We start from the raw sequence: 21,493 nt of genomic DNA on the forward strand, positions 1-21,493 counted from the left end.
AACTATGTTCTCCCCTTCAAAACCAGGTTTTTCTTAGACCATGTAATGCTGTTCTATGTAACACAAAGGCCCTGTTTTTTTATTATCAGCTTGTAGGATTTCAGGAAGCTGAAGATAAAAGTGACCCTAATTTTCGTATTCACTCTTGGCTTTCTCTGTCTTGAACTGTTTGTGGAACAGGTTTAATGGACGTTCTCTGCATTTCTTGGTTCTTAATGACATACACAACCTGAATGTAACAGACTGGCTTTTCTTGAACTTCAGTCTTAACTAGATTTTTCAAGACGCAAACACAACACAAAGATGTTTCCCAAAAAGGTTTAACAATCACACGTTTGCTGCCCTTTAGATTTTTGACAACACAAGCAAGATGGCTGAGCTAGAATAAAATGTAGGCAAGCACAGGCTTACATGCTCAAAGTCCTCATAATGAAGTGACTAAGGTACCTTAAAAAAAATTCCTACTAAGTGCTGGCAGAAGCAATCCATAAACACTTTGCTACCCTGTCACTAGAATGAATTTAGATGACACAAGATGAAGACAGCCATGCCCCTTTATGCCAGAGCTTTCAGTCTAAGTGATGCTACTTAGGTGAAGGGTGTTGAATAAAGGGAGAAAACCTCCCGTGCAGAGGCCTTAACAAGCACCAGAGGGAATTTACAATCCTATCTCTTTAGACAGATCTTCCCCAGTTTAAAGAATATTTGGTACTTTCTACTTTTCTAAAGGCCCGAGGGGTGCCCTGAAATGTAAAAAAATTACACCAATTTTTTGGCAAACTGTGCTGTTCCAGATATGTAGAGTATCCTTAGCAAACACAAAAATGAAAGGGGAAGCATACAAAGTGCTAGTTAAACCATTTATTTAGCATTTTGTCGTCATGTTGCTTTGAGGATTTTTGGTTCCCATCGTGGAAAAATGTGATCTAATAAAGTACTAATTTCAAAAAGAATATATGGAGGTTATTATACAGAAGCTTTTAATTGTCTCCTTTCTGCACCAAGCCATACTGCATCTTAAGGGGTGAGTTCTAGCCCCAGTGCTGGAATTTTCCCTCTTCCATCTTAGCTCTCTACAAGTCATTTGCTCCAACTCAACCAGAGTCTAGTGCTTAAAATTCTGGATGGAGTGAGGCTCCAGCTCCAGCACATCAGAAGTGAGTCATCTTTCCATGTTTCTATCCATTCATGAAGACTGAAACATGTTAATAATAAGCAGCTCTTCTTTTGTTTCTTTGGTTATGCTGGAAGAGGAGAACTAAAGAATGGAAAGAAACAAGTTTAGTGTTAAGAAATAAACACTTTCATGAGCCCTCCAAAAGATCCCTAAACATCCACATATTTCTCTTGTAGCCCAGAATGTGACCGAGACAGCACATGATGTGTTGCCTGATGCAAGAACTATGTTGGGTTAATGCATATTGCCAAGTTTGTGTCTGCAAACAGGAGCTTGATTTGCTGTGTCTGGGCTGTGTCTGATTGTACTCATTCACAAAGCCAGCAAAATAGCTGAAAAAGTGGTAGAATACAGGAAACTGTTGAGCTTTTTGATCAATTATTCCAAAACAAGAATGATCAAATACAGGCCATAGGATTAAAACACAGTTGGAATCCATCCTCATTTGTAACATAAAGTTAAACATTTTGGAATGGTCTGTCCCTTCCCAGTCCACCCACTCGTGTCAAAGATGATGCAGTTGGATTTGCTGGTGATACCAAGATCCTGGTAAGCTACAGGCATGGTTCCTCTGGATAGTCAGATGTGTTCACTGGTGTGTCACCTCCTCAGCTGCTGGGTTACAAAGCAACAATACCATTTATTACACTGCTGATCTCAGATAGCACTTCCTCTGTCATCTCCATTCATAGTTACAGATGACATGCAGAATTATTTTCAGCTCTGTTTGGCTCGTGTGCAATCCAATTCTGGAGCTCCCTCTGGATTCTGTAAATACAACAGCAGGGAGAAGCCACCTTTTGTCCCCTTGTGCCAGGAGGACCTGCCAGACATCAACATGGACCAAACTGCTTTCTGTAACTCTGCTCACAGATTTCATAATCCATCTGTTTTCTGTAAAATGCAGTTATTTACAGCAAAGTTCCCTCCACTGTACAGTAAGTGGCTGTTTATGTTGCTATTTCTGATGAGGCTCAATATTGCCTATTTTTCATTCTATCTCAGCACTGCCTTTAATTGCCTCTTTCCCCAGATTTACGTATTATCCCTCCCGGCTGCTCACACACAGACTTCCCTTTCCTGGCAATCTTCCAGGCACTCCGTACTCCAGGCAGAGGTACTAAAACAGCAAAGCAGTTGATGAGAGCTAAAATAAATCTACATTCTGTTCTACTGTGTGGCCCAGAGATGACTGAGCAATTGAACAACAGAGCAGCCGAGACACGTCAGAGGTTCTTTTCCTTTTCCTGACGGTTAATTTTATGTACTTTTGAGCAGGTACACAACAGGGTTGTAGAGGCTTAACAAATGACTCTTCAAATGTTTTCAAATGCCATTATTTAGCACCACTGCAAGGCAGAGTAAGTCAGAATTAATGATTCTCTCAAATACCAAGTGAAAATTGTTCTTACAGGAATTGGCTTCATAACCCTGACACTTGAGACACCTGGAAAAGCAGAGACATTCCCTGGAGATCTGCTGAGGTCATTAACACAGCCAGGCTGACTCAGCAATACATCTACATGTGCCCAAGTGCAAATATATAAGGGAGCTTAATGGTTTTAATGTAGTGCTCAACATAAATATGCACTTATTTCGTAAATAAGTACCTTCCTGAATTAAGGCTCCAGCTTCTTGCCTTCTAATGCACCCAGACCCCACTGCTCAGTCATTGCCAGTAGCTGCTGGTGTCCAGTGACACCATGGAAGCAGCAATGTGCTGCTGTGTCCCACAGAGGAGCTGCTTTGGTTGTGCTCTTTGTCTTACCTCTCCTGGGCACAGGTGAAGCCCTCAGGTTCCTGGCAGGCTGCCATGGTAAACCCAGCATGCTGCATGTTGGCTGAGTGGGCAGTAAAGGCCTCAATATTGCATCTCAAACACTGATTAGTAAAGCAGGCAATTGAAAAAAGCGTTTGTTTAGCTTATGGAGATTGTGGAAAAGAAAACAGCTCCAGAAATTCAAAGCTAGAAATGCTAGAGCAGGCACATCAGACTTCTAAGAATGAGCTTCCACACCTCCACCCTCAGCTGCAAGGATGAAGGTCTTTCTTAGATGAGCAGTTGAAATGCAGTTCAACAAAAAGCCACTCAGAAGGGTCAAGAGCAAGGATTCAGGCAGTAAAATAAACACCTGGAGATGGAAAAATCCTTCTCCATATTTCCTCCCACATGTTTTGGAATTATAGTGCCAGGAAATTATTAAATCACACAAGTTTCAATAATGAATGTATTGCTTGGATGGCATGGGAAATTTCTGAGGGGTACGGCTAAGGAAATTAAAAACTTTGAAAAGTCAGTGATGAAAGGTCAGATAGATGAGTAGGACTAAACAATTATATGGACCTCTGGAAACAGTGCTGGTATGGGAGGATATTCCTCTGATTGACACAAGTGAGCATTAAGAGGAGGTGTGTGCATAAAATGCAGAGGGATCTTTGTTTAGTATTTTCTGCTGTAATTCAGCACAAAGGTCCCCTGTGATATTTTTGCTCAACTTGGAAGACTCTTCCACCTAATTAGGAGAGCGACAAACCAGACCTGCTAAAGCACTTCTGTATCCAGAAGGCCATTTTTATGTCTGGAGAACAAGGCTGCTTCTGCTGTGTCACAGATGCCAGTTTGTGACACACCAGCATTTTTCTTTGGCTTAACAAGGTTGGTGCCTCGGTAAGAGGCCCCTCACAATCTTGTTTTCTCACTTGCATTTTGCTTAATGTTGCAGTTCAGTTTTAGGTCATTAGATCTTGCTAAACACATACCAACAAAAATTAAGCTATCAGGGAATTATTGCAGCTATGTCATTTAGGAGAGAACATCCCTCTGTATCACAGGACAGGATGTACTGATCAATGTGTTCTACCTGTCTCGGTCACACCTGCACGGGGGGCACGTGGAGGGGAGCTGGGAGGTGACAGTGACAGCCTGGCCACAGCAGAATGGGCTCTGCATCCTCACTGACTGTGCCTGCCTTGCACCCTGACCACACGTGGGGAGGATCCCACAGGCATCCACAAACACTGCTGGTTCCTCTCCACGCTGTATTACTGCAGCTTTGGGAACAAAAATAAATGCCAGAAATGTCACCAGCCTAGAACACAACAATGCACAATGAAGCAGATAAAATGACTCACAGGTCTCCTCTGCAGTGCTGTTTGCAGCCTAAATATTTCCAGGGCAGAAGGCTGCAGAAGAAGGCTGCAGAACTTTGAATCTGGAATTATCTCAGTCTCCAGCAAAATCCTGCCTTTTAACACTTCTTGGCTTTTCACAAAAATCAGATTACAAGTAACAACTCCTGGGCATTCAGTCCTGGTCATCCTGCATGCATTATTCCAGGAGGAAAAATAGAGGCTGACATTGTCCTTCCCTTGCAAAGCTTTCTCTGTGGGCAGGTGGATGCAATCAGGTTTTAACCTTTGCTTTCTTACGTGACAATTTTGTAACCTATTTATATCGAACTGCCGGATTTCTTGGCTGCCTCTCTGCCTAGACTTCACTCAAAGAGGGAAGGAACATCCTGTATCATTCTCCAAGAGGCTCAGTGGGCACAGATGTAAACAGATTGGCCAATGCAGGCACAAGGCAATGCTGAAAATAGGGCAATAAAGTTAAGACTATCAAGACCTGCCCTAGTGCATTACCGTGGACCTTACTGGAAGCCAAGAGCAGACTGCACCACCAGCCTTTGCAGTTGCTTCACACGAGGCAATATTCCCAGAGGAATTTTTCTTCAAAGGCATCCACACAGCACCATCTAGTCAACAAACATTGCATGCAAACAAACACTGGGGTTGCACAGAAATTCTCAGAGAAATCCGGGGCTCAAATCTAGGGCAAACAGGTCAGATTTTAGTACCTACATAACTTGAACTCAGTCAGAACTGGAGAAATGAATACACTGATGAGAGTGTCCTGAAGAAAAGCAGTGGAGTAAAACTGAAGGAAGATAACTAAACTGTGTAATTCTTCCCAACTGCCCTTACATGTTTGATCCGAAATGATAAAACTCTTTTGGGCAGTGGCTCCTATTGCAGGGCTGCCAGCACTTGACATACACATCCCAAACTGTACTGTTTTCTTCCCACACTGCAGGGTTAATGCCTGCATGGCCCTGGTGGCACATTCCCACCCCTGCTGCCCCCACTGACCCTGGCAGGCTGAGACACACAGGGCTGGGCAAAGGCTGCTTCTTCCAAGTGACAGAAATCCAGCAGCTCTTCAGAGCCTTGACCCGTGGGCAGAGCTCCCCCCTGGCACATTAACAGAGAGCAGACTGACAGGTAATGTGGAGGGGAAAGGAGGGTCACTGAGAATGAAGATGCCAAGGAGGCCCATTGTTTTCCACAAAATATCCCTTTTCTAGAAGGTTCTGCCTCACCAACAGCAGTCACAGTCCAGCTAGATGTTATAGTGGAGGCAGGGCTCCACAGTCACTGTATTTAGAAAACCCTGCCTGGCATTCAGGGATCTTCCTGATTTGGCAGCCTGTTTATTCTGGGGGCACCTCCCTGCTTGCTTTCAGCTGAGCCTTCCCAAGCCTTCAGCTCTGGCCCCAATGGAGTTGTTCTTCATATTTTCCCCTTTCGGGAATATGTAATAAATTTATTGGGAAGGAAACAAACCCTCCTACCAAACCAAAATGAAAATTACAGAACTGCCTCCTAAAGCCAAACCTCTTTTCAGAAGCAGGGAGAGGGACAGGCAGAAACGTGGGGTCCTTCATTCCAACAGCACCTGCTCTGCCTGGTTTTACGTACTCGGATGAGCATCCCTTACCCCCCCTTCCCTCCCTCATTCCCCAGAAAGGCAGGGACTGCACTGCAAGCAAGGAGGTCCTTGAGAAAACACAGAAGGGCTAAAATGCCTGACCAGCTACAAACAAACAGCTGTGTGTGAAATACTCTTAAGACTCAGAAACTGATTCTCCGTGCAAGCAGAGCAAGGAAGCAATTTATATTCCTAGCAGAGATCCAGAATCCACCACACTGCTCCATTCTCCACCATCTCCCGCTGTGCTCTTTGCATTATTTTGATTTTTCTATATGCAACAATCAAGTGCAGAGATGGAAGAGCTCTCAATTCCCATTTGTTGAAGAACTCTCAGCATAAAAGCAGCAAAACAAAGTTACCGGAATTTAAAAAAAAACCAAAACCCATCAGTCTCTCCACTGATTTTCCCTTTTCAGAGCTTTTTTAATAAATAACCCTTCTGAAACTCTGCTTTACCATATTAAACAAAACTAAACTCTATTACAAAAAAAAAAAAAGAATTCAGAAGCCAAGTTCCTCCCTCATGTACAGATAAGAACCTAACTGGAGGTCAGGACATTCACAAGTTCTCTACCATCACCAAATTTGGGACTACACAGGAATATTACAAACTCTGGTTAAATTTTCAGGACAGTTTATATATTTTTTTGCCTTACTCCTGTGTCACCTGCCTTGTTCATGCCTACATCCAGTTACTGATATTCCTGCTAATACCAAGCACTATGGCAAGATTACTTTCCAAGCAACATCTTGAATTATTTTATCATCACAAATAAAATTTTTGCAAAAATGAATGCTTGCTTGCATTCCTCTTTCAGGATCTAAGAGACTCTACTCAAGAATTATGTAGAAATGTAATACTCTGTTTTTATTCTCAGAAAACAAAACCCACCAGCTTATTTCCATATTGGCACAAACTTAACAGAGTAGGTCCAGCATTTTAACAGATATTATGGGGAAAAAGTGACAATGAAGTTGTAATAAAAAAAATTTCGGAGATAAATGCAAAACTCTTCATTAACAATAAGCACCTTTTATTGACCATCTTACCATTTAACACTCATTTCTTCCAATCTCCTAAATTGCTGAACTACAGTCCAGTTTAGCATTTAAATAAAAGATAATGCAATTTGACTTGTACAAAAAGTGTTATACCTGGGTGGCACAGAATTAAAGTTCTTTTTTAAAAAGCGACAGACACAAATAATCACCACCTATGATTTGAAAATTAAGTCCTACATATTTCAAAGTAAAAATTAACACATATCCTCCATATGATGTTATGCTTGTAAAAATGCCTACAAAAATCTGTTTATTCAGAAGGCAGTGTGGGTGGAAAGTATTTCCTATTTTACCATTTAACAAATGATATCCCAAAAGCTACAAGGCAGCAAAATACTTCAGATGAATTTCACAGACTAAAAGAACCCCTGACACCATCGTGTCCCAAGGATTTCTGTGGGTCAATCCAGCTCAGCACAGAGACAGATCCTTGGAGTTCAGACTAAAGTTCAGCTACACATCATTTGTTACAATATTTAATTCAATGCTCAGGAAATTTAAAAATCAAATACACCTGGAAATCTAGTCCTCAGACACTGGTTATTCCCATTTGTGCTCCTTGCTGCTTTTAAGAGTCTAATGTCTGTGTTATGAAGTTATGTTAGTCCCAGGTGTTTAAAATCTCTTCAAAATTGAGCAGCAAACTTTTTGAGGAGCAAGAAAATTGCCTTTTATAAAGAATACTTAAAATATTTTTTGCCATTTTCTTATGACCTTATTAAACTTCTACTCAAGCCAATAAAAATAACCAGAACTATTTTGCTGCAAGAACACCAGTTTATATGCCAACATGAATATACAGGCAAAATCATTTATTTTATCGAGTTAGCATGTGAGTGCAAATTAAATCTCTTCTGAAATTCCTAGACCCCACACAGTTTAAGTTTTTCAGCAGTATCCAAGAAGAAATAAAACTCCATCTCAGGGAACAGTAAGAAAAGCTACTGAAGTAAATCCTTCATTACACATGCAAAGTGGCATTTCCTGGAAAGGCAAAATCCATGTGGTTATTTTCCTTTAAATTTCCTTTTCCTGCAGGATGGAAAGTTATTCCAAGAGAAAAAAAAAAATCATCACTATTACAAAATAGTGTTGTCTCTTCATGTCAGTTCCACTGAAGTTCATTATCAGCATAAAGCATCTATATGGAAGCAGAGGAAGGGAATTCAGTTTGTAGCAGACATTCCTTAGACATTCCTTTATACATGCACAATCTTTTCCCCTCTGCAATTATTTCTCCAATGTGGAAAATAATCCTTTAAAACAAGGCCATTAAAACAAGACAAAAATAATAAATAGAGCAGGAAACCCTAAGCAAAGGCAGGAATATGTTACTGAGGCAGTGATGGCATTGTTAGAAGAGATGAGGAGTTAGACCTCTGTAAATTCCACAGGGCTGAGATCCTGGGATTCTAGTCTGCTTGGATCACAACATTCTCAAAGCAGAAATAGGGATTTATTTTCTATTCCCCTTCCCTACCTGTGTTTTCAAAGGCATCAAAGATATCTGGGATGCAGTGAACATTCCATAAGGCCAATACAATTAAACATCTGAACAAAACTAAACCAGGTATAATCAAAATGTCAATCTTCCTTCACTGAGATACTTAATATTTTGAATACTAACAATTGTATAATTTACTAAATAAATGTATCAATAAATGTATGTCTCTCTTGAGACATCAAATCATATAATTAATAAATATTCTAACAGACTAAGACAATTAATCATGGTATACACCCAAAAAGATTATATATTAATAAGGTATTTAATGGTTCTAAATGAGCATAAATGATACAAACTGAAAATTAAAAAGCAATTAAAAGTACTCAATAGCTCTTGAAGTTTTATGTCCCTGAAAACCAGATTTTTATTTAGGGACTGAAATCAATGACATGAGTAACAAATGGAAACAGAGGCTCACCTCAAATCTAATTCACGACTCAACCCTGCTAGTAATGCCACAAGTAGTATTTTTTCCATAATACAATGTTTAATAAGTGTAGCTTTTTTAGTGATTTATTTTTCTACAAGTGAACTTCCAGAAGACACAGTAAAACAACAAAAGGGTGGGAATGCCATGTCTGTGAAGGACACGAGCTTGACAGCTTCAAACACCAAGGTCTTCCTTTAATTCATAACATAACGTGGCACAAGCTCAAAAACAATGAACCTGTCTCCTCCCAGCCACACGTTGTCACTCGTGATGGTGACTGTTCCAACACTGACACAGGTCCCTGGGCCTCTCCAAACCACAGCTGACTCACTTTCAGGACAGGCAGCAGGTTCTCATTGTTATGTCTTCAGGCTGGAGCAGAATTGTGATTATTTTGCTCTACAGGGATACTTATAAAAGAACAAAACAAAGTGAAAGGCTCAACTTCTATTTGGAAGACTCAAAAATGTTTCTGAGCTTTTCTTCATTTGCAGGAATTTTATCCTACCTGCTAAGCCAAGGCAGATGGATGTGAACCCACGTGGAGTTTAACAGTCACATGGCCCAGCAAAACAGAGCATCTGCTGCATCCCTAATAACATTTGAAATCAATGTTAAACAATCTTCTGTGATCTGTTTGTGCAGTTTATCAGATCAACTCTCCATTCCTAAAATGGAAGCTATTTTTTCAAATAGCCACCTAAATGAATAAGCTGAGAAAAAGCAGAAAATAAAAAAGCAGATGGTGACAATTTCTGCAAAAGTATATTAAAAAACATGTACAATTAAGTCCTGATTTTGTTACCCAAACTCTTTGGGTCACTGTCAATCAACATTTCTTGCAGACCATGATATCCTTAGAGATCTTTACTGGAAAGACTGTAAAGGCAATTAGTATTTAGTGACCAAACATAAAAAACACAGTTCATGGATTCACCATTTGGCAAAAGTCATCTTAGGAAGGGGAACACGCACAGGATATTATCATGATTGCATGACACCCTTGATATTTTACAACTTCCACAGAACAGTCCATTCCTTAAGCTCCAGAAATGCCACAACAGTCACTTTAAATTATTTTTACAGCTGGAAATCAGTGTTTTTTCATAATTTAACATAGCTGTAGGTAAACAGAATTAGCAACATGTGTTCTGAACAAAGCAGCACATTCTGTTCCCCCTGCCCCCTCCCCAAAACAGAGGCAAAAAATGCAGTTCCTTTTCTCACCACAGCTCCCAGGCCAAGGACACTGGAGCTTTGTGGCCTGCGAATTCCTCCACGCACACGACACAGGGACACAACTGAGCAGGGCATCCTGACCCCGTGCTGAGACTTTACTCCACATGCACTATTCCCATGGACACTAAGAAGAAATTTCATGTATTGTGCTGAATTAAGCCTATGGAATTTTATGGACAACAAAACCAATAACGTAGCAGAAAAAAGGAGAAACAGATACTATCCAAGAGTTTTTAAGAGATGGGTTGAAATGAGACCTCCAGGATGATCTGACGCCGGACAAAAAGAATTCTAAAAACCCTTTAAAGTTGTCGGACTCTTTTATCAGTGTTTTTAATATTGATGTCCAGTGTCTCTACTTTCCTCGTGAGCCGATCCAGCATATCATCCTGCTCCTCGATTTCCGTCTGCAGACCAAGGGCCAGGTTCTTCAGACGGCTCAGCCCAGAAGACATCTCGTCTGCCAAGGGAGAGAGGGACCATAGGGAGCCACAGTGGTATAAAACACTGCTCAAATGGACACTGCCAGGATCCCCCCTCCTCCCGGGTTAGAAAATGTCAGGTACAGCTTCTCAGCTCTGAGTGTTCCTCTGCAGTAGTGGAAGCACTGCTCTGTCCATAGTTGTACTGCTTTACTACCAGAACTGATCACTTCCTTCTTTCTTCCACTACAAGTTAACTTCAAATGCTTAACACCAAACTGGATCTTTATCAAATGACATACCCTGTAATGTAATTTTTATTTTTTAAATGTATTTTACAGAAAAATCAGATGCATCTTTTCTCAGCTCAGCATACACAATCTGCTCACTACCTCAATTGTTTTTCCTTAAACTTCATGTAGAAGTATCATCAATACTTCTTAAATCTTCAGTGTTATTTATCATAGATGAAAACCTCCCATTTCCAGATTTTCTAATTTGGCTACAAGGTGACTATTTTATTGCATGGTTGATTGGTATAAATGCTTCTGAAGCAAGTAAGTTTTCCACAGCTTGTGAGTAGAACAATGTGTTTCCACTAAACTCTTCTGCCTATTTCTTTGATCCATTCCTTTCTGATTTCTTTCCAATCTCTTTTTTCTAGGTCAGCTACAGAGAGACACGTGTAAGCAAAGAGGCACTTTGTCTATATGTTACAGAACAAAGGAAGGCAGAGTCAGCTGAACAGCTTCGGGAAGCAATAAAAGGAATGCGGCAAATTCACAAATTAAATATTTAGTGCCTTTCGATTCTTCTATTTTTGGCAAAACATGTTCATTTCAAAAGCTGTGCAGAGTTCTAAATTATTTGGGTCCAAGCTGATGTGCAATTTAATATCTGAGTTGAACTGTCAGCTAAGTTGAATGCCCTTTTCCATGAGAGGTAAGCTCTGGGAAAAGCAGCAGTAACGCACCCCGACTGTACCAGTGTGATCCTACCTGAAGCACTATTTTCTTGTTGATGCTACAAGAACCTGCTTTGTAAGATTTTTCAGAATGGATGGATAAGACTGTTTGCCCCAGTGACACTCCAGTCAATGGACAGGATGATTCAAAGAAACGTTTTCCCACCCCGAGTGCCAGTGCTGTGGGACACCTCAGCACCATTTCCACAGCCAAATGACAGAGACCTGCTGGCGTGTTCACACTTGGTATGAGAGGCTGTCTCATTGTCAGTGTATGATCTAAGAGGACTCATGTTTTTGGTGTGGGGTTTTTTTTAACTTCTCAAGCACAAGCAAGTGGCAGAAGAGTTGAAGTGTTGATGCCAATAGTGTATCACTCCACAGCAGGTTTATATTATCCCAGACATCCTAGCTGGTTTGTTTCTAGCTGGTTGCACTTCAAATGCATTTCCAACTCAGATTTGTTACTAATTTTTGGGAGGAGATGACCCACAGACATCCCCTAGCATTCTACATTCAAATAATTTATGTTTCAATCAAACTTTGGATTCTGCCATGTAGACAGTTTAGAAATGCAGAATACAAGCAAATGATTTTTTTATTTATCATCAAATTTCACATATTTACTAAACAAAAAAGTCTTTGTTGGTAGTATATAACTTAGTAATTTTATCTGGCTTAGGAATCAAGAATTGACAACTGCATTACATCAAACAGCTTCAGTTTTCTCACTTACCTAAATTTGTATCAATTTTCTGGTGGTAAGCTCGTAGCTGTTGGTTCTTAGGGTAGGAATCATCCCTTTGCACTGAAGAAACTAAATCTGCTTTGCTGAAATCACTGTCTGTTAAGGGTGTAGAATACAGAATGTTATATAATAAAAAAGCTAGTAAGAAGAACCTTTACAGTTTTAGGAAGGCTGTTAAAAATTAGCCTGAACACAGCTGCCAGGTAACCCCATCACAGGGGTATCAGCAGCAGTCCAACACCACTGTCTACAGGGCACCTCTCAGGATGAACAGTGAAGCTACAATTCTTCTTTTTGGCTGCCTTTTTTTTTAGTTCTAGTAGGTAGCTGAGAGGAAAAAAAGGAAAAACCCAGTCTCCCAACTCCCATCCAGGTGAGACAAAGAGGTGGGACGGTCTCTGTGCCCGCAGGGAGCAGTCCCAGGCGAGGCCCCCGAGGCCGCTCTGCCCTCCCCTGGACAGATCTCGGCATTACACGGAGTGGAGCGGAGACAGATCCCAAAAGCATTTCTCTCTTTACTCACAGAGCTCCAGCTGTGGATATCCTGCTGCTTTCCCACTCCTACCGCGCTAATTAACCGAACATCCCTCGAAAAAGGAACACTCCCTTGGCACATAAAAGCCATCACAGAAGTTAAGGCACTGTGGGAAGGGGGAATGAGGCCAAACCCCAAACGCTGCCTTGTGAGAATCAGGTGATGACTCGAGTAGGGAGGGTTACAGTCCATGTCTGAGATAACAAGGAAAATGTATCTGACAAATGATGGTTAAGAGGAGACCCTCAACATTAAGCTGATGTTTTGACAACCTGGGGCAAGGCTGCCTGCACATTGTGTGCATTTTTGGCTACAGTCTCCTCTACGTGAATATAAGCACCAAAAGCTTTTAAAGTCTTTACTAGCTATAGAATAAATTCCCCACTGGAAGGGCTAAATAAAATCTGTATCCAAATTAAAAAAAAATCACATCTGCAGCATGGGTATAAAGGGCTTTAGGGGAAACAATTCCCTAGGATTCAAAGCCATGAAGGCTGGGATACAAATCTCCAGATGTTGGGCAGCAATGTAAGTCAGCAGCTGGGCAGGCTGAAGGGTCTCTGCCTTCATCACTCTGCAAGCTTGCTCCACGTGGATGACAGGCAATGAGTGTAAAATAAAGTTAACAAACCTGAATTATCTAGCTTCCTCAAATTTGGATGGCTTTCCTGGTATTTTGACTCTTGTTCTTTACTAGACATCATTGCTTCTTTTAATCTAGTGAAAAAAGAGAAGAAAAGGAAAATATTGGTATGAACCACAGGCCTCATTCTGTGTCTGTTACACAAGAAGAGTAAGTTTGTTAGACCTGATCCAAAATGTTCTTTTAAAAGCATCAGCATTTATGTTCACTGAAAGCAGAACTGGTCACTTTTGTGCTCAAAATAGCAAACGGAAACACTGCTATCAAAACCAAAACTGCATCTTCTGTCTTGAAGGCAACATATTCCCTTCCTTTAGTGGAGGATGGAGGGGTAAAGAAGGGAGGAAATCAGTGTATGCAGCATTATCAGGCTTTACAGAAGTTTCTCAGGTGAAGAGAAACAAATACTGTAAGACACAGTAACTTCACAGGAATTCATTTTTATTTACAGCTCTAATAGAAGCGAGAGAAGCACACTCAGTATTTAACTGGGAGCACATCAGTGCTACAATTTAAGATTTCCTGGTAAGACTGAAGTAAGCACGATAATTCAGAAGACTGAAGAATTATTTGTGTAATTTTGTGTAATTGGATTGATTTCCCACAAAGTTATTTTTACCACTACAAATAAAAATAGAAGTACAAACATTTTTTATAGGTGTTAAAGGAAACAGGGAGCTAGAAACCATCTCAAGACTTTGCTTGACAAAATCGACAGATCTTTTAAGTTCTGATTTCCTGGTGACATTTCAGAGATGCTGTCCCAAGTCCCAAGTAAAACATTTCTTTTACTTACCTGCTGTTAGCATAATAGTCAGGGGCTCCATTCTGCTCTGGCTTGCTCTCTGGAGGTTTGGCTCTGAAGTAGTTTACCAAGCCCCCCCAAACACTCTTAATGCTGTTTATGTGCCTCTGACTTGTCTTCAAGTCCTGGTCCATTTTATCCACCATCTGCTCCGTGCGCTTCAGGGCCTCTCCCTGCCGGACGAGCTCCTGACAGGCATCGACAGGGAAAGAGCAGCTCGTGAAGCCAAGATAAACTGGCACATCAAACGTTCTAACAGACACTCTGAAGAAAATTAACAGAGTTCCTTCATCTGTGTGGGTTATTTCTAAAGGCAAACGGCTTTTTCACTTGCTCCTCTTCCCCCAGGGCATTTCAATCAAGAGTTGCTGCTCAGCCATGGCATTAATCAGCTACAAAATCCCCGTTCCTGTGCCATGCCAGATTCCTGATGCCTGCTACAAACAGCATCCAGGGGTTTTCTGTGCTGCCCTTTTGTGGGGTTGACATTTGCATCTCCTGCTGACAGAACGAGCATAGCACCACATGGGTGATGTGGTGGAAACCCAAAGGTTTATGGCAGGGAGATGAGCAAGCACAACGATTTCTAGCTGTGAATGACACCTGCATTGGGAAGAGATTCTATTTTCAGCTTAGTGGGATGTTCCTGATAATTTAGAAACAGAATAACCAGAGGAAATAAACACAAATAGAATTTCTTCAGACTGCAGGAATATTTTAGTTAAGGTTAATAGTGCAGGATTTAGGAATTTTTATATATGGAAGTACATTATTTTCTAATTCAGCGGCACAAACACTATTCCAAATTAATGCAAAGATTTATTCTGGCAGGAAAGTTGCCTGCAGCTACCAATTGTGCAAAACAAAGAACTTTGTGTTCATATTCTGGCTAAACTGTGGGAAATTCTAGTTGAATGTTCTTTTTTCTTCCCCCCCCCCCCCAATAAAGCACCAAACACATAGAACTCAAGTTTCACCACAGGCCTCGTGTCAAGCCTAAACTCTTCATTCCTCCCTTGTGCTTTTCCGGACAAACAAGTCCAAAAGTTCACAGCAGTCCCACCGAGAACCCCCTGAGCACGAGCACCTTGTGCAGCTTGGGCCTGTCTGGGGGTAATTTGGGCAATAACACCCAAGGAACATCCCATTAGCAGGTGACACAAGGGCCAAGAGCTTTATGAGCGACGTCCCCGAGCACAAACTGCTCTGAAACAGGGCCCGAGGAATGAAGGAAATGATTAATCGGGGTGAAGCCAAGCACATCACAAACAACTGACAGGGCAGGCCCTGCACCCAACCCAGAGAACTGCTGGAAACCTTTCAGTCAGACAAAACGAGGCTTAAATGCCACGCAATAAAACTCAGTAAGAATTGTTAAAAGCAGCTGAAGAAACGGTCGAGTCCCCGCCTCAGCATTACACAGACAGGGTGGAACTGGGATTTTTCGCTCAAAACCCAAACCATCACGCAGGAAACAGCCGGCACCAACACAGGGTGGCTGTGGAACGCTGACTAACCCTACAGAGGGACGTGTCGGGGGGAAAAGGGACAAGAGCCCCCGTCCCGGAGGGCCGAGGGAGCCACCGGGCCCTGCGGGGGACGGCTCCGCTCCCGGCCCCGACCCACCTCGGAGGCGGCCACGCCGATGCGCTCGGACTCGTAGAGCAGTGAGAGGGAGCGGGCGGTGCTGTCGGCCGAGGCGGCGGAGCGGCGCAGCACCTCCTGCTGCAGGTACCGCTGCCGGTCCGCCTCGCCCGCCCCGCCGGGACCCACCGCCGCCGCCGCGTCCTCCTCATCGTCCTCCGCGAACGGGTTGTAGCTCCTCGGGACGGCCGACATGGCGCAGCCGACCGCGGGGAGCGCTCGGGAAGCCCCTGACCCTGGGGAAACCCTCACGGAGCCGCCGCCTCGGGCCGCTCCGCTCCTTCCGCCTGCGCGCGTCGGGCGGAACCACCGCGTGCCCCCCCTCGTGGGCGGGGCGATCGCGCCGCAGCGCCGGTGGGGGACAGGCGGTGCTGGACGGGACCATGGCGGCCGCGGGGGGGGGGGTAGGAGGGGCTGCGCGGAGCGCGCCCGTTGGCAGAGCGGGGCGGGCCGGGAGGGCGGGCACCGGGCGGTAGTGAAGCCGCTGCGGGCGCCGCCATGTTGGCGGTGTGATTGGTGCTTCGCGATCCCGCCGAGGCGGTGTTCTCGCGGGAGGGGGCGGTGCGCGCTGCCCGGCGGGGCTCCCGCACAACATGGCGGCCGCGGTGGTGGCGGCTGCGGCGGCCGCTGCGGCCACGGCAGCCACGGCCACGGCGGCCACGGCGGCGGCGGCCGGGACCGGCACCGGGACCGCCACGGCCGGGGCCGCCGCGGCGCCCTCCGCCGGACGCGGGGGCGGCGCGGCCACCGCACGCGGCTTCTACTTCAACACCGTGCTGTCGCTGGCGCGCTCGCTGGCGGTGCAGAACCCGGCTCCGCTGGAGAAGGTGAGGGGCGTCTGTGAGGGGAGTGTCGTGTGTGTGTATGGGGGGGGGCTGCGGCTGTGAGGGCGGCGGGGGTTTCACGCGCGGGGGCTGCGGGAGTGCCGTGTGGGAGTATCACGTGTGGGCCTGCGGGGCTGTCACGCGTGGAAGCCGCGTGTGTGTGTGTGGGGGGGGGGGAATGTCGTCATGCGAGAGGGGGGTCGTGTTTTTGTGTTTGCACGTCACGCGAGGGGCCGGCGGGGAAGGGTCGGCCCCGTGCGGGGCCCTTCTGTGCAGAGTGTTTGTGCGGGGCGGGCTGTGGGGACCCGCGTGGCCCGTGGGCAGCGGGTCGGAGCAGCGCCGGTGATGCTCCGGGGTGATGCCGCTCCCCTCGGGCGGGGCTGTCTGTGGTTCTGGGAGTGGGATCTGTCCCGCCGTGGGTGCTCCTGTGGGCCATCCTGACCCAAAACCGCCGTCAGCGCAGCCCCCCCCCCGTGTCCTCGCAAGGAACGCGGGTCCTCAGCGGCTGCGCCTCCCCCGGGTCTGTGAAACAGGGTCTTGTGGGCGTAATTAGTCTCAGCCTAATTAGGACTGGTTGCTTTGCTCCGGGTGTCCTGTTAAATTCAGGTGACTGGTAGAATCTGCCTGGGTGAGATAAAGCTCCGCTGAAGGTAAAGCCAGCCAGGGGATGTGTGTGTGTGTGTGTGTGTGTGTGTGTGTGTGTGTGTGCGCACCGCTGCCCTGGGCAGGTGTGTGGTGCTGGGGGAGGAGGGAAGGACACGCTGCTGTTTGGGGAGTTGGCTGCCCCGAGCCAGAAGTGACAGAACGTCTGAATTGCCTCATGCAATAATCATGACTAAATAGCTGAAAAGCACGGCTCTGTGCTGATGAAAACTCTGGTGCTTGTTCCTGGCCAGCTGTTGCCGCCTTCGGTTCTTACTTCGTGTTCTGGAAATGTGCCATTGGTGTGACAGCCAACGGTGAATAATTTTTGTAAGCCTTGCTGTTGGTTCACTAATATCCAGGGATTTATTTATTTAATTTTTTTATTTATTAGTTTGACAGATTACAGTAGAAGTTAAATGATATTAACAGTTCATATCTATCTAAAATTACTCACTCATGTTATTGCAGGTATAACCTGACGTGGAACACATGCAGCAGCAGTCATTTTCCAAAGTTCATGTGTCCTCTCCAGCATTTTATGTTAAGCAAGAGGCTTATTTGTGTTGTTGTCTTACTAGTCTTGTAATTATGAGATCTGGCAGTTGAAGGACCAGAATCCTAAATTCCACTGCGTGTCCTGTAGCTTCTTGTAATCCTCCAGGGAAACTTTTCTTGGTTTAGAAATGTCCAGGTGGAGTGTTCAAAGAGTTATCTAAATAGGAAACGACTTGACATTCAAACATAGGTGAGTCAGACATAGTTATTTATTATGACAGTCCTCTTTAGATAGTATTTATTAACATCAAGGAAATTCATGAAAAGACAATATGCTTGCTGCGTTTTCCATTTGTTAACAGTTCCATAGAAAAACAAAGTATTTGGAGGATTTGATATATTCTTTAGATGTGCGTGTGCTGAGTATGGAGTTAAGTATTAGCTAAGCAGTGAGAAAATAATAGTTTTGAAAACTTAATCTGTAACCTGAAAGATTTGAGCCAGTCGTACTCATCTTGGTAACAGTTAATGGTTCAGTGCTGTGTATGAAGAATGCATTGGTGCAGCTGTAAACAAAGCTCCAGCCACCTGGTTTTTTGTTTACAGGAATTGAGTAAATGTGATAAATTTGCCTGCTGCACGTTTCTTGCACATCTAAAATGCCCAGTGAAGGAAGGCTTTGTTGTACTTCAATGCTCTGATCAAGTGTTGAAGAAAGCCTTTAAATCAACCCATGTTGTGGTAGAAATGTTTGACTTCTGGGTTCTGTCATTCACCACCCTTTCCCAACCCTTGAATGCTCTCGTTAAGGTTGATGACTAAAGGAGGGTAACGTGCCCATCTGTCTTCCAGAAGATGGAGAGACCACTGTGCACTTCAAACTTCAGTTTGTTTTGACACTTTGTCCTGTTCCACTGTTCTTTCCCGCCGCTGTTTTTCAGGTACAAAAGCTGCTCTGTATGTGTCCAGTGGATTTCCATGGGATTTTCCAGTTGGATGAACGTCGCAGGGATGCTGTTATTGCTTTAGGAATCTTCCTAATTGAATCTGACCTGCAGGTATTTTCCCCACCTGGGCTAACTGTTTATCTTTGAAGATTAATTCAAGTTTAGTTGTTGAATGAATGAAAAGTTGATGTTTTTCTTCATAAAAATGAATTAAAATATCAGAGGTAAGAGATGAATGCAGGCAGGAGAGCACAAGGAAGCAAGGACAGCACTGAGGAGTGAGATAGAAGAATAAAAAAAGTAGTCATGGCACTGCCACAACCAGACTGCTGGCATGTTTTCTGGTCATCATACCTTAAGGAGAGAAAGGAAAGACTATTCAGGAGGATTTACTTAAACCATGTGTGTCATTGTGTGTTCTTCCCCACATGCTCCTGAATGACAGGGATGTTCCAATGCAGTCCTGAAGGTCAGGTTTGCAGCAGGCCCTTTCCTGCCTGGCACTGGCCAGGATAAACAGACAGACAGAGCACACAGGCTGCATTGTACATGAACATCCCTTCTGTGTCTGCCAGCCTGGGCAGGACAAGCTGGTTCTCTTCCCTGGAGCTCTGGGCATCATATTGTTCCATGCAGGGGAAAGGGAGGATACACCAGGCCTAGGTCCAGAGTCATTAGACCTCACTTTAAAATCTTCCACGTTGCTGGGATTTGCTTCAGGCCTGAATTGCCTCCTGTTGAGGGTCCATGTGCTATGGTACAGCTTGCCTGGTTATTATTGGGGTTGTTCTTTTTTTGGTTTTTTTTCCTAAGGCAATATTTGTATTTTATAGCATTTTATGATGTTCTCAAAGCCAGCAGTTAATTAATTAGTTAATTAACTAATCCATTAATTAGTTAATTAGTTAATCCAACCCCATGAGGAAGGGAAGTGCTGTCCTTTGATTTGCAGGTGAGGGAGCTGGAGCATTACACAGGTGTGTGAAGTGACTTGTGTAAGGCCATGAGATGGGTCACGTGAGGTGGGACTGGCACTCTGAATTTCTAGCTGCCTTCAAATTATTTTGGGGCCTTGCTGTCAGTTAATGAATTGTTTGTGGGTAGGTACGTTGTGGTTCTGGAATATTTTTCTGCAGCTTTTGCAGAGAATGAACTGTTGCCTGGAATGAAAGTCTTGGACTTAAGGCACTGAATTGGGTTACTTCTGTTTGCCTGTGTTGAAATCAGTTTTGCAACATTCAAGAAGCCTGTGGAGTAATCATGAGAAGCGAGTTCTGTGTGTGTGTCAATGGAGTCTTTCCATATATCTAAAACATGTTGAGATGATGTGGTTCAGCTTTTCTTCTCCATTTTAAATAGAATATTTTCTCCTTTAGCACAAGGATAATGTGGTTCCATACCTCCTCCGGCTTCTGAAGGGTCTCCCCAAAGTCCAGTGGATAGAAGAAAGCAATGCCCGGAAAGGCAGAGGTGATGTTTGGGTTTTCTGATCTTTCTTTTGAAATGCCAGCCAGGAAATAGCAACAGCAAAGGTTATTCAGGCTGTGGTACAAGGGGAGGTGCTGGGTTTTTAGCTCCTGGCTTGACAGCCTTTAATACTCATTTTCTTTGAAAGCAAAGAGGAAGTTGAATAGCTCCCTGTTTTCCTGTTTGACCACTTCTCAATAGATTGAACTTTCAAAATAGTTCTGTGTTCAATATATTTTGTATTAAATTGGAGAAGTCTGTGTAGTGGTTAAAGCAAGAGAGTGGAATCTGAGATCTTTACACTCCAGTTTTAGCTTTGATGCTTAGTTGCTATTTCAGCCACTTCATTTCTTGCTCCCTTAATGTCTCTTAAAATTAATATAAGAACACTTTTATATAGTATTATATAATTCAATATTTTTTTTTTAATTACTTGAAAGCCTGGGAAAGTTTTTAATTATTATGATTTTTATTTCAATGTTTCAGGCTGAAATTATGATGGTTAGAGTGCTTTTAAATTTTGTGTGCAACACTGTATTTTTCTACAGTTTATCTCAGAACTGTGTGACACGGGAGTCACACATACATCTTCTTGTTTTGATATAATTTGTTCTTTCTGTGTTGTTTCTCTTTAACAAGTGGCTGATTTTTTCTGTCTGTCACTTTGCAGGTTTGCTTCCAGTGGCAGAAAACTTCAGCTTCTGCCTGGTGACGTTGTTATCCGACGTTGCCTACAGGGACGCCTCTCTCAGAGAGCAGGTGGGCTTGGTTTGTATGACCCAGTTCTCCATCCTGACAAGTGTCTGGGGGAGAGAGCAGCAGCTGCTTCCTGCCCTGCAGAGGGGCTGATTGCTTTGGCATCTGTACTGGTGCATTAATTTACTTGTGTTAATTGTCAAGCATATGGAAGATATTCATAAGTCTGCTGTTACTTTTGGGTGGCAGTTGGTGAGCCCAGTTAGGATTCCAGCTCTGGTGCTGGAGCAGGACTGCTGCAGTTTCACTGTGCTGGTACACACAGCTCACTGCAGGCTTTACAAGAGCAGCTCTGTGAGCTGAGTGAGGGCAATGGGCTCTTTTAGTCCCACAGTGTTAAAAAACTCTTTACATTAATATATGCAGGTCTCATTTGTTGTAGTGATCTGGTGTAAGATATGACACTTCTTTA

At 43.7% G+C, this 21,493-nt stretch overlaps 2 protein-coding genes across 4 annotated transcripts in view; one reads left to right on the forward strand and one right to left on the reverse strand.

Moving 5' to 3' along the window:
- Nucleotides 1-6,965: 6,965 nt before the first annotated feature.
- On the reverse strand, nucleotides 6,966-16,270 carry SNAP29 (synaptosome associated protein 29). 2 transcript variants are annotated; one of them, XR_007904272.1, is made up of 6 exons: nucleotides 15,930-16,270; nucleotides 14,295-14,491; nucleotides 13,487-13,572; nucleotides 12,309-12,416; nucleotides 9,456-10,646; nucleotides 6,966-9,357 (listed from the first exon to the last, which is right to left on the reverse strand). XR_007904272.1 is itself a non-coding variant. In XM_051785796.1 (5 exons), exons 1-5 carry the CDS (start codon nucleotides 16,140-16,142, stop codon nucleotides 10,489-10,491), a joined length of 762 nt encoding a protein of 253 aa, XP_051641756.1. In that variant the 5' UTR covers nucleotides 16,143-16,270; the 3' UTR covers nucleotides 6,966-10,488. The 2 variants fall into 2 exon arrangements, 1 of the variants encoding a protein (XP_051641756.1); XM_051785796.1 differs by having other exon boundaries at nucleotides 6,966-10,646.
- Nucleotides 16,271-16,525: 255 nt separating this feature from the next.
- PI4KA (phosphatidylinositol 4-kinase alpha) overlaps nucleotides 16,526-21,493 on the forward strand; it is a 58,359-nt gene continuing 53,391 nt past the window's right edge. For both annotated transcript variants that reach the window (XM_051785780.1, XM_051785782.1), the window contains exons 1-4: nucleotides 16,526-16,774; nucleotides 18,853-18,969; nucleotides 20,235-20,328; nucleotides 20,996-21,084. In XM_051785780.1, coding sequence (XP_051641740.1) covers nucleotides 16,541-16,774; nucleotides 18,853-18,969; nucleotides 20,235-20,328; nucleotides 20,996-21,084 — 534 coding nt within the window. In that variant the 5' untranslated portion in view covers nucleotides 16,526-16,540. The remainder of the gene's footprint in view (nucleotides 16,775-18,852; nucleotides 18,970-20,234; nucleotides 20,329-20,995; nucleotides 21,085-21,493) is intronic.

The sequence above is a fragment of the Manacus candei genome, unplaced genomic scaffold (genome assembly GCF_025592945.1).
Source record: "Manacus candei isolate 608988 ecotype Guabito, Panama unplaced genomic scaffold, ASM2559294v1 h1tg000020l, whole genome shotgun sequence".
In the NCBI taxonomy this organism is placed as follows: Eukaryota; Metazoa; Chordata; class Aves; order Passeriformes; family Pipridae; genus Manacus; species Manacus candei.

Coding starts and splice junctions, on each gene's coding strand:
- SNAP29 (XM_051785796.1), bottom strand. CDS start 16,142: ATGTCGGCCGTCCCGAGGAGCTACAACCCGTTCGCGGAGGACGATGAG. Junction 14,492..15,929: donor TCGGCGTGGCCGCCTCCGAG/GTGGGTCGGGGC, acceptor GATGCCTGTCAG/GAGCTCGTCCGGCAGGGAGA. Junction 12,417..13,486: donor GAGGAAGCTAGATAATTCAG/GTTTGTTAACTT, acceptor CACCCTTAACAG/ACAGTGATTTCAGCAAAGCA.